Below are 12,795 nucleotides of genomic sequence, written 5' to 3'. Positions count from 1 at the left end.
AGGCAATCCACTCACCTCAGCCTCCCAAAGTGCTGGGATTACAGGCTGAGCCACTGAGTCCAGCTGTATTCTCTTATTTACAAGCTAATTTTCCACTGATGTTTATTTTCTATTTTGTCATAAATTTTTTTAAAAGCCCCAAGAAAGGAATACGATCCAGGTAGAGTTTGGCCATTCTTGTCTGATTTTCTGTTCTAGGAGAAACAGTGCTGGAGGAATTCCTGTTTGAGGCTGCTGTGCCCATCTCCCAAGCAGCTGATTCATGGAGGCAGGATCTCCATGTGACTAAGAGCACTGTGGCCAGGCGTGGTGACTCATGCCTGTAATCCCAGCACTTTGGGAGGTGGAGGCAAGAGGATTGCCTGAGCCCACAGGTTCGAGACCAGCCTGGGCAACTTAGCCAGATCTCATCTCTACAGTAAATTAAAAAAATCATCTGGGTGTGGTAGCACCTGCCCATAGTTCTGGCTACTTGGAAGGCTGAGGCGGAAGGATCACCTGAGCTCAGCAGGTCAACTCTGAGGTGGCTGTGACTGTGCCACTGCACTCCAGCATGGGCGACAAGAGTGAGACTCCAACTCAAAAAAAAAAAATTAGCTAGGTGTGGTGGCACATGCCTGTAGTTCCAGCTACTTGGAAGGCTGAGGAAAGGATCACCTGAGCCCAGCAGGTCAAGGTTGCGGTGGCCATGAGCGTGCCACTGCACTCCAGCCTGGGCAGCAGAGTGAGACTCCTACTCAAAAAAAAAAGAAAAAAAGAGCACTGTGGCTTTGGTGTCAATCTAATCTTGGTTCTCTGTGTGACTCTAGCACTTACTAACTGTCTGCCATTGGGCAATATACTTAACTTCTCTGAGTCTTAGGTTTCTCCTCAATAAGATTGCACTGAAAATGAGACCTCTCTTTTAGGGTAATTTTGAAGATAACACATAGCAGATAGTCACAATTAAGAATAATTAATATTGTGATCGATAGCAGCTATCATCATCATCATCATTATCATTAATCTGGGCCAGAATAAACCAACAGGAATTTGTAGCTTTTTGGGGGGAGATCGGGGTGTTACTCTGTCACCCAGACTGGAGTGCAGTGACACGATCACAGCTCACCACATCCTTGACCTTCTGAACTTAGTCCTCCTGCCTCAGCCTCCCAAGTAGCTGGGACTATAGGTATGTGCCACCACGCCCAGCTAATTTTTTTATTTTTTATTTTGTAGAGACCAGGTCTTGCTAAGTTGCCTAGGCTGTCTCAAGCTCCTGGGCTCTGGCAGTCTTCCTACCTCAGCTTCCCAAAGTCCTGGGATTACAGGCATGAGTCACTGCACCTGGCCCTGTTTTGAAGAAATTTCTTACAACTAATAAATTTTTTTCAACAAATCTTTTTAAAGAGAAAATAATTCTCCTTTCTGTTCCAGAGGAGCTCATCTGAATTTTGAGTTTTAGGGTTATGGAAGTGAGGCAGTTTAGAGACTTGAAATTTTTGCAAAAAGAAATCTGACCTTCCTTATATTCTTTTTTCCAATGAAGTTTTTATTTTTATATTCAATCATTTTTGAAATATCAAATAATTATTTGTACACTTAATTTTAGTAGTTAATGTATTATTTTAGGAATATTCTTACCCACTGTAGTGATAGATAATTTTAGGCTTAATTTGCTCTTTCAACTTGGAAGTAGAACAGAAAACTGGATTAATATGAGACTAGAACATGAAATGAATAGGTGCCAATTTGAAGTAGAACACGAGTTTGTTATCTTGCTCTTGCTCTTCAGATATTTGCTTAAGTTATTTATCTATATACATGTGACCAGAAATCTTACTTTGTGAGATTTATTAGCATGGACCAATGTTGTGTAGTTTTGAACTCACATACTATACTTGATGCCAAATTGGTATTTTGTTATTGGCATCTCTGGCCTTTTTATGAGCAGATTGATATTTGACAATTGTAAAGTAATTTGTGAGAAGGCAATATTTTACCTATAATCTATAATGAACTTTTTATAATTTTTAACTAATGAAATTGCTCCTTAGTTTGCTTCAGTTTTATTACATTAAGTGAAATAGTCTAGTGGCTTTACACTTTTCTGACTGCAACCCACATAAGAAATACTAGTAGCCGGGCTCGGTGGCTCAGCTGTAATCCCATGCCTTGGGAGGTTGAGGTGAGTGGATTGCCTGAGCCCGCGGGTTCGAGACCCGCCTGGGCAAGTTGGTGAGACCTCATCTCTACAATAAATCAAAGCCGGGCTCGGTGGCTCAGCCTGTAATCCCGCGCCTTTGAGAGGCTGAGGTGAGTGAATTGCCTGGGCCTGCGGGCTAGAGACCCGCCTGGGCAGCGAGACCTCATCTCTACAATAAATAAAAAAATCAGCTGGGTGTGGTAGCGCATGCCTGTAATTCTGGATACTTGGAAGGCTGAGGCGGAAGGATCGCTGGAGCCCAGCAGGTCGAGGCTGCGGTGGCCGGGAGCGGCCACTGCACTCTAGTCTGGGCGACCGAGTGAGACTCCAACTCAAAAAAAAAAAGCAAAACAATACAATAAATCAAAAAATTAGCCGGGTGTGGTAGTGCACGCCTGTAGTTTCAGCTACTTGGAAGCCTGAGGCAGAAGGATCACCGGAGCCCAGCAGGTTGAGGCTGCCGTGGCTGAGAGCGGCCACTGTACCAGTCTGGGCGACGGAGTGAGACTCCAACTCAAAAAAAAAAAAAAAAAAAAGAAATACTAGTTAGTGACCTTGTATACTTGAATATAAACTATTATATAGAATTGAAACAAAGGTTTTCAGAAAAATTACTTATGCTTAATTATGTATAGTACTATTTGATTGCTTTCTATTTTCACTCTTTTTTTTTTTTCTGTTTTTGAGGTGTGGCTTACTCTGTCACCTAGACTGGATAGCAGTGGCACGATCATGTCTCACTGCAGCCTTGACCTCCTGGGCTCAGGCAATCGTTCTGCATTAGCCTTCCGAGTAGCTGGTTCTACAGGCATGCACCACCATGCTCGGTTAATTTTTTGATTTTCTGTAGAGATGATGGTTCTCTGTGTTGCCCATGCTGGTCTTGAACTGGGCTCAAGCAATCCTCCCTCCTTGGCCTCCCAAAATGCTGAGATTACAGGTGTGAGGCCCTGTAATCAGGTGTGTTGCCTGGCCTCTGTTTTCACTTTTTATAAAATGCTGATGTCACTTCATGGTTTGGAAAACACTGAACTGGTCTGTAATTTTTAATTGAAACTTCAGTTCATTTTCACTTAGGTCCTAAGCTTTAAATTTAAATTGCACTAATATGAGTTAGACAGACCAGTAATAATTATACAAGATATCCATTAGACAAAGGGCTGGCAGTTTGTTATCAGTTACAGATTAGCTGTGGAGACAAAAGCTAGATGGCTACAGATGTAATTCCATCCTATTCTGTACTTGGAGAATTTTTTTTTCCCTGATGCCATTTAGTGCATCGGGAAAAAAATAAATTTTCTGTGGAATTCATTGGTGAACCCCATTTAAATATCAGCCTGTGTTCATCTTCAAATGTGACTTTCAATGTGCATATTTATTATGTTTTCCTGTGTTTTTGGTTTAGTTAAAGCAGTCCTTAAGAAAAGGGAGTATGGATCAAAGTACACTCAGAATAATTTCATCACTGGAGTCAGAGCAATAAATGAGTTCTGCCTTAAATCCAGGTATAGTAATTTTTTTAAAATGTAGTAGTATGCCCTATCTAAATACTCTAAATAACCATTCATTTTTAGAGTGTGTTACCTGCTACCATCCATATGTGGAAAATTTCCTACTGGCTCCTTCTTAAATTAACGAAATATTTTTATTCAGTCAAAAACGTTGAAATTGTTAGCCTACCAAGCTGAATTCTGCCCAAACATGAGCAATTCCAGTCCTTCTCAGTTTCTTAAACTCCCAAAGTCAGATTCTTCAAAACTTCTCTTTCTCACAAGAATCTTAGGAGTTATATTGTTGAGTTAGTGGTATGTGGCAGAATAGTCAGTACGATTATTTGCATATGGGTGTTTTATTTTTTTGGTTAGCAGAATTGAGTAATTTAGCGAGTTAGATATATGTTTACACTTCAACTGTGGTTTCTGTTGAGTATAACTTATTTTTACTTCTTTCTGATATCTTTTATTAATAAATTTTTCATGGTCATAGAGATTTATTGAAATTATATTTGTCAATAGATTTAAACTTTTCTTCCTCTTTGATGGGTCAACTAAGAAAACCGGATAAGCTATTCTTTTTTCCCTCTCATGGTCACATCTCCTGTGATATAAACTAAGAAATACAAATTCCTGTAATAAACTTTGTAACTTTCATAGCTATTAAAACAACAACCAATTATAATATTAATGTAAAACTATATTCTATTTCACATAAAGTATTTCACTTAGTTTTCGCAAACATGTTGTGAATTAAATGGATCAGGTATTGCTGTTTCCACATAAATAGGCAAAGAAATATAGTATAAGGCATTTGGGACAAGACCCAGCTCATTTAGGGTGTCAGTGACAGAGGAAACAAAAATATATGTCTTTTGATATTTGGTTCATGTTTTAACTCACATTTGATGGCTGTTGATTTTTTTTAAAAAATCTAGGTTTAATTTCTAAAACCTAATGACATTCCATAGTCACCAGATTTTTATTTATAGGTCATTTCATTGTTATTACAAAATTTTCTTATGAAAACCCATGATTAAATATAAAATGACTATTTACCAATGACTTGATAAATATATAAACCTTCCCGAATTTAAGAGAAAGGAAAATCAGTAAATAGCATGTAATTGACATATACTCTTTGACTTCGCCTTTGGATGGATATTACCACTTAGTATTAATCTAGGTGTAAACAAATATGACTGTAAATTTTTAATTTAAATTCTTAAGTAGAGGCATGATGCTCTAATGTGTTCTTTCCACTTTTTCCTTTTTTACCCGTACATTAAAGATGGCAATTGTGTGCCCATAGCAGATAAAATGCAAGCATTGATGAAGGAATTGAATGTCTACCTATTATGCTATGATATCTATATCGAGCATCAGGAATGTTTGTCCCTCTGTTCCTAGAACATTTTTTGTATACAAAATTCAATCTGTAAACTGATCTTTAAAAACCATACAGATTTATGTTTCTTTGAGATGAGGATCCATGTAGTTGCCTTTACCTGCCCTTAGTAAGCCTTTTAAGTATGTAAACTACATGTACCTTGTCTGAATAAATTCAACATATTTCTTTCTCCAGTGATCTAGAACAACTTCGAAAGATCAGACGACGAAGTCCCCATGAAGACACTGAGTCCTTTACCGTGTACTTGAGATCAGATGTAGAGGCAAAGTAAGAACATACTTCTTTCAGACTGAAAATTCAAGTTGAATTTGGGATTAATAAAAATACATGTTGGTGTGGTAGTTCACATCTGTAATCCCAGCTCTTTGGGAGGCTAAGGTGGGAGGATCACTTGAATCCAGGAGTTCAAGACCAGCCTGGGCAACATAGTGAGACACCCAGTTATACAAAAATTAATCAGGTGTGCTGGCACACAGCTTTAGTCCCGGCTGCTTGGGAGGCTGAGGTGGGAGAATCTTTTGAGCCCAGGAATTCAAGGCTACAGTAAGCTAAGATCATGCCACTGCGTTCTGGGCTAGGTGACAGAGCAAGATCCTATCTCTTATTTGTTTGTTTATTTGTTTATTTACTTATTTACACACCGTCACCCAGGCTGGAGTACAGTGGCATGCCCACGGCCATCCCAGTGTCGACCTATTGAACTCAGGCGATCCTTCCGCCTCAGCCTTCCGCCTCAGCCTTCCAAATAACTGGAACTATCGGCGCACGCTACCACACACCTGTCTAATTTTTTGATTTATTGTAGAGATGAGGTCTAGCCAAGTTGCCCCAGCTATTCTCGAACCCGTGGGTTCAGGCATTCCCCTCACCTCAGCTTCCCAAAGTGCTGGGATTACAGGCTTGAGCCACCGTGCCTGGCCCTCTTATTTAAAAAAAAGTAGGCAGATTCTGAATTTTTTAAATGGCATATTTTAAAAACATTATTTTTAAGCCGGGCTCGGTGGCTCAGCCTGTAATCCCGCGCCTTTGAGAGGCTGAGGTGAGTAGATTGCCTGAGCCCGTGAGTTCGAGATCCGCCTGGGCAGCGAGACCTCATCTCTACAATAAATAAAAAAAAAATCAGTCGGGTGTGGTAGCGCATGCCTGTAATTCTGGCTACTCGGAAGGCTGAGGAGGAAGGATCGCTGGAGCCCAGCAGGCGAGGCTGCGGTGGCCGGAAGCGGCACTGCACTCCAGTCTAGGCAACTGAGTGAGACTCCCAACTCAAAAAAAAAAAACCCAAAAAAACATTATTTTTATATTTGCAAATTTGTATATTTGGAAGTGACTTGTATTTGCTGGTTAAATATATGTCTCAATTTATAAGACAATTTGCTGTTGAATTTACTCTTACTGTTTGTTTAGATTTAGTGTAATTACTCTTACTGTTTAGATTTAATGTAATCATTAAAATTGTTCATTGTGGTTACCATGTGTGTGCACAGATCTTTGGAAGTTTGGGGAAGTCCTGAAGCTCTTGCCAGAGAGAAAAAATTGCGTAAGGAAGCAGAAATAGAATACAGAGAGCGTAAGTATATTCCATGGAAACCTGAGTTAATTGAAAAGTAACCCCTGAGTGAGAACTATGCCTGTCATAACTATGCCCTTGCTAGTCTGTGTAGCGCTTACTCACCTCTTGGTTCTGTGGGTTCCAGCAAATACCAGTTTCCATTTTGGGATTCAGTTATTTTATAAAAACAGGATCTGTTTTTTTGGTTTTCCCTCTATAGCTCTTTAAAGATGATGAGAGGAAAAGAAGCTGTAGTTTGTGATTTTTATAAGACATAAGACTGTTGAAACTTGTGATCTAGTTTGAAAATTATACAAGAGGGACCCTAAAAAACTTGGAATTTATTTATAAAAAATTGTGTATTGATTCTTACATGTTAAAACTTGTCACCTTCAGCGTACTCTCTGTTTGATACAATACATCTATCAAGATACTTTTTCCACAGCTCAAAACTGTTTTTGAACTCATCTGTTTTCATGCTTTTTAGTGCTTCTAATGTTTTTTGTTTCACTTCTTCTATATCGGCAAAATGTTACCTTTAGAGGACTTTTTTCATTCAAGGAAACAAAGTCACTCAGAGTGAGATCAGGTAAATAGGGAGGTTGGGGCACGGGGGTCATGCCATTTTTTTTTAAATTAAAAACTGAAAACCAGCTACTTGGAAGGCTGAGGCGGAGGGATCGCTGGAGCCCAGCAGGTCGAGGCTGCGGTGGCCGGGAGCGGCCACTGCACTCCAGTCTGAGCGACAGAGTGAGACTCCAACTCAAAAAAACAAAACAAAACAAAACAAACAAAAAACTGAACACTCAGCATCATGTGGGCAGGTGTGTTGTCACAGTGGTAGAACCAGTCACCTGTTTGCCGCAACTGGGGATGTTTCTTCCACAATTCATGATGCAGCCTCCTCAGAACTTCCAGATAAAAACTTTGGTTGACTGTTTGATCTGGAGGAACAAGTACCAAGTGTACTACAAGGGGCCTGCCCTCCAAAAGATAATTCTGGTTTTTAATTTTGGGTCCCCTCAAACTTGTTATGAAAGAGATAAAATAGTCAGTAATTACTATTTTACATAAATTAATAGAAAAGTCTGTTCAGCTTATCACATTAATTCATTCAGCAGATATTTATCCAACACTTACTATAAACAAGAAATTGTGCTTGGTGCTTGAGATTTAGATGCAAATAAGACTTTCAGAAGCTGGTGTGGTGGTGTGTGCCTGTGGACCCACCTGCTTAGGAGGCTGAGGAGAAACATTTGAGGCCAAGAGTTCAAGGCCAGCCTGGACAGCCTGTCTCCAAAAACAGATGTAAATGAAACTCACAGGGAACTTAACCATCTAGTGCTTTAGTGACAAAGCCACTTTAAGGAGTTTTGATTTAGGATATAAAATATATTTTAGATCATCTTTGAATTACATATATGTATTTATTACTGACAAAAGAGATACATACTAGTGATTAAAAAAAGAACATACTAGTGATTAAAAATAGAAATACAAAGAATACAAAGTTTCCTTTTATTTTCTGTAATACTGTTTTATTTTACTTCTTAGAGATAACTATTGTTGACATTTTGGCATATATCCTTCTAGAATATCTTCAAATTTATATACACACATTTTTTTCACTTGAATATAAATGAGATGATATTATGTTTTTCCTATATCTTGCTCTTTACAGATGCCAGTGTAATAGTCATCTTCTATATCTATGTATAGAAATCTCTGCCACTACCTTATTCTTTTTTTTTTTTTTTAAGTTGGAGTCTCACTGACTCCCAGATTGGAGTGCAATGGCATATTCACAGCCACTGCAGCCTCAACCCGCTGGGCTCAGGCAATCCTTCCACCTCAGCCTTCCAAGTAGCTGGAACTATAGGCATGTGCCACCATGCCCAGTTAATTTTTTGATTTATTGTAGAGTTGCAGTCTTGCCAAGTTGTCCAGGCTGGTCTTGAACCCGTGGGCTCATACAATTCTCTCACCTCTGGCCTTCCAAAGTGCTGGGATTATAGGTGTGAGCCACCGCTCCTGGCCATTTCATTCTTTTTTAACAACTGCATAGTATTCCGTTGTATAGATGTAGCAAGATTTATGTTCTTCAGTTTTTCATTATTATAAAGAATATATTAATTACTATCCTCATATTTTTAAACACGTGACATAATTGTGACTATGTAGGATATAGTGTTAATATTACAATTTCAGGGTCAAATGGCATGGGCATTTTAAAATTTGATAGATCCTGAAGAATAACTCTCCAAAGGAAATAGCAATTTACATTTATGCTTAACACAATTTTCATTTACACTCTAAATATGAGCGTATGCATGACTGTTTCTTCATACCCTTCCCAATGCTGGATATTACATTGTTTTAATTTTTTTGTGTATTTGATGGGCAACAAATGGTACCTTGTTTAATTTTGAATATCTCTGATTACTACTGATATTGATTATTGTCTAATATGTTTATTGGTTTTTCTTGGTTCTTCTGTAATTATAATTTTTGTTTTGTTTTGTTTTTTGAGTTGAAGTTTTACTCTGTTGCCAGCTAGAATGCAGTAACACAATCACAGCTCACTGCAGCCTGGAACTCCTGGGCTCAAGCAATCCTCCTGCCTCAGCTTCCCAAGTAGCTAGACTATAGACACATGCCACCACACCCAGCTCATTTTTCGATTTTTTTGTAAAGGTGGTCTAGCTATGTTGCCTAGGCTGGTCTCAAACTCCTGGATTCAAACTGTCCTCCCACCTTGGCCTCCCGAAGTGCAGGGATTATAGGCATGAGCCAGCATGCATGACCTGTAATAATCCTTATATCTTTTGTTCACTCTTCTATTAGAATGTCTTTTAAAATTGATTTAAATGAGTTTTTGGTGGATTTTAGCCCCCAGTTTTTTATACTGTAAATAGATGCCCTAACAATCTACAAATTTTGTTTCCCTGCCCTTTTAATAGGAAAAATTCAAACATTTTCAGATGTACAATGAAAAGTATAATAACCTTTTAGTACCCATCTCCTGTCTACCTTATCAACATATGGCCAACCTTATTTCATGTATGTCCCCCTCACTAACCCTCACCCTGCTGGATTACTTAGAAACCAATCCCAGGTAGTATATAATTTTATCTGTAAATTTTTTAGTATATATCTCTAAATGGTCAGGATGTTTGCTTCAGTCATTTCATGTGATAGTGATGGTTGCACTCTTTTAGCAACGTTAACTGTCCACTGTCTATGGTAAGAACTCATTCATCTTTTTTTTTTTTTTTTTTTTTTGAGTTCGAGTCTCACCCTGTCGCTCAGGCTGGGGAGCAGTGGCACGTTCACCGTCAACCTGCTGGGCTCTGGCGATCCTTCTGCCTTCCAAATAGCAGGAACTATAGGCACGCGCTACCGCGCTGGGCTAATTTTTTATTTACTATAGAGAGGAGGTCTCACCAAGTTGCCCAGGCGGGTCTCAAACCCGCGGTCTCCCAAAGTGACAGGATTACAGGTTGAGCCACCGAGCCTGACCCCATTAGCCTTAATAATTCTCTCATTGACTGGGCATGGTGACTCAGCTTGTAATTCCAGCACTTTGGGAGGCCGAGGCGAGTGGATTGCCTGAGTCCACGGGTTCAAGACCAGCCCGGGCAACTTGGTGAGATCTCATCTCTACAATAAATAAATTAAAAATAAGCCGGGCTCGGTGGCTCAGCCTGTAATCCCACGCCTTTGGGAGGCTGAGGTGAGTGGATTGCCTGAGCCTGCAGGTTCGAGACCCGCCTGGGCAGGCGAGACCTCATCTCTACAATAAATCAAAAAATCAGCTGGGCGTGGTAGCGTATGCCTGTAATTCCAACTACTTAGAAGTCTGAGGAGGAAGGATCACCGGAGCCCAGCAGGTCGAGGCTGCGGTGGCCGGAAGCGGCCACTGCACTCCAGTCTGGGCGACCGAGTGAGACTCCAACTCAAAAAAAAAAAAAAAAATAGCTGGGTGTGGTAGCGCGCGTCTGTAGTTCCGGCAACTCGGTAGGCTGAGACGGAAGGATCGCCAGAGCTCAGAATTTCGACGCTGAGGTGGCCATGAGCATGCTTGCCACTGCACTCCAGCCTGGGCGAAAGAGTGAGATTCCAACTGAAATAATAATAATAATAATAATCCTCTCATTTACCACTTGGTCGAGAGTCTAGAATGTTCTTGTATAGCTTTAGTTCTGGCAAAGAAAGTGATTGACCTGCTGAAGATTTCTTTTCTTGAGAATATTGAAAATGGTATGTTTCTTTCTAGCTAGTCCAGTCAAGAAGAATAAGGAATATATCTGAGGTTCTTGCGACCTTGAATATATAATGTTAAATTATCTATATGCTAAGGAAGTCTAATTTTTCTTGCAAAATCCAAATTCTGGTAAGTATTGTTATGGTGTTTTGAAAGTTTGAAGGAGCCAGTGAACCCTAGTGTCTAAAGGTTTTTGGCCTCTCAGAAGAAAACAGTTGTTGACTATCTTTTATTTCTTTTCTTTTTTTAAGAGATGGAGTCTCGCTATGTTGCCCATAGCAAGAATGCAGTAGCTATTCCTGGGTGCAATTATAGTGCACCACAGCCTCAAATTCCCAGGCTCAAGTGGTCCTTCTAGCTCAGCTTCCAGAGTAGCTGGGACTATATGCATGTGCCACCCGCCTAGCTGTCTTTATTCGGAGATTATGCTAAAGAGAGCTGCACTTAAATTCACCAGAGTGAAATATTTACTTTCAATGGAAGAAATACATATTGGGTTCAGGTCATCCCAGAAATTTCAACATGCTATTCAGTTAATGACTTCCATTGAGTTTCTTTGTAGGTAATACAGGTGCAAATACAGGATAGGATTGGATGTTCAGTAGGGCATATTTCATAGGGGAATTAGATAGTGCCACTGCTGCTATAGTCCTGCTATTGTGGGGAATTTACATAGTTGTGTGGCAGGATTAAAGTAAAGATAGACATGCTAGTAGCTACAGAAAATGTATTCGTATTTTTTCTTTGATAGTCAGGCTTACTTTATTTTTATCCTTAAATGGCTAACAGATATGATTGAGCTTCCTTCAGTTTCTCAGAAGAGTATCATTGCTATGATTCCCTTTTTTGGTTTGATTGGACATTTTGTATTCTAGTGTTCATATTTCTTATAATAATGACATGATTTTTATCAGTATTCAAAAGGGGTTAGACTTGCTTAGGGTTTATGTGGCTGATAAATTTTGGCTCTTATGACTGTTGAAAGCCCTAAGTTTCCTGTTTTTTTAATCTTTTTTAATGGGTCCTTGACAGTGTTTTGCAGTTTTAGTTCTTCAACATGAATTAGCTGTCAGTCCATTTTAATCTTTCTTACCCCCTATTTTTAGTTGAAGGCTCTTTTACCAAAGAGGGCCTAAAGGGTTCTTTGGCATTGTACATCAGGGTGTCTATATATTGTTCATTTCTTGCAAATTTAATTCCAAAATTACCTATCAATTCATTTTGTGTGGGGGAGTTTGTATATAGTTTTGGATCTTAGTAGGGGATGACTTCCTGGATAGCTTATAACAGCCTATGTCCCTGGCTCTTACTACACTTTTGTTGGTGCTGTGAACTCTATCTTCAGTAGCAAGGGTTGGCAAACTGTGGCCTGAGGAGCAAATCTGGTCTGCTGCCAGTTTCTGCAAGTGCTGGTTTAAAAGTCCATTGAGTTGCACAGTTGAGCAGCCTCTACCCAACTTCAGCTGGAAAGATTAATCTGCAATGTGATGAGATCCTAAAAGAAAAATATCAACAAGAATTTAATAGAATTTTATAAATGCTTTCCACGCAATGAAAATACTCATTTAAAGTCATATGCTCATGGATTGATACCACTATCTGGCAGTATCTATCTATAAGAAAATAACTTTTGAGATATAAAATATGTAAAATCTCAGACCAGAATTAACAGATGAACTTTTGCAATAAATTTTGATGGTAAGTTGCACTAACTTTGAATCCCAATTAAATGAAATGTTATTCCATACCCCCAAAAGCATTCTGTTCTCATTACTAAACCTGTGGTATGAAGAATTATACATGCCGGGCTCGGTGGCTCAGCCTATAATCCCGCGCCTTTGGGAGACTGAGGTGAGTGGATTGCCTGAACCCGCGGGTTCGAGATCCGCCTGG

General features: G+C 39.5%; 1 protein-coding gene across 2 annotated transcripts in view; it reads left to right on the top strand.

Moving 5' to 3' along the window:
- SLC30A9 (solute carrier family 30 member 9) overlaps nucleotides 1-12,795 on the top strand; it is a 92,841-nt gene that overhangs the window by 29,418 nt on the left and 50,628 nt on the right. For both annotated transcript variants that reach the window (XM_008073023.1, XM_021706447.1), the window contains exons 4-6: nucleotides 3,591-3,690; nucleotides 5,264-5,356; nucleotides 6,574-6,656. In XM_008073023.1, the coding sequence (XP_008071214.1) occupies nucleotides 3,591-3,690; nucleotides 5,264-5,356; nucleotides 6,574-6,656 (276 nt within the window). The remainder of the gene's footprint in view (nucleotides 1-3,590; nucleotides 3,691-5,263; nucleotides 5,357-6,573; nucleotides 6,657-12,795) is intronic.

Source organism: Carlito syrichta, unplaced genomic scaffold (genome assembly GCF_000164805.1).
Source record: "Carlito syrichta isolate Samal-C Ts95f unplaced genomic scaffold, Tarsius_syrichta-2.0.1 Scaffold315593, whole genome shotgun sequence".
NCBI lineage: Eukaryota > Metazoa > Chordata > Mammalia > Primates > Tarsiidae > Carlito > Carlito syrichta.
This window is presented reverse-complemented; position numbering and strand designations above follow the sequence as displayed.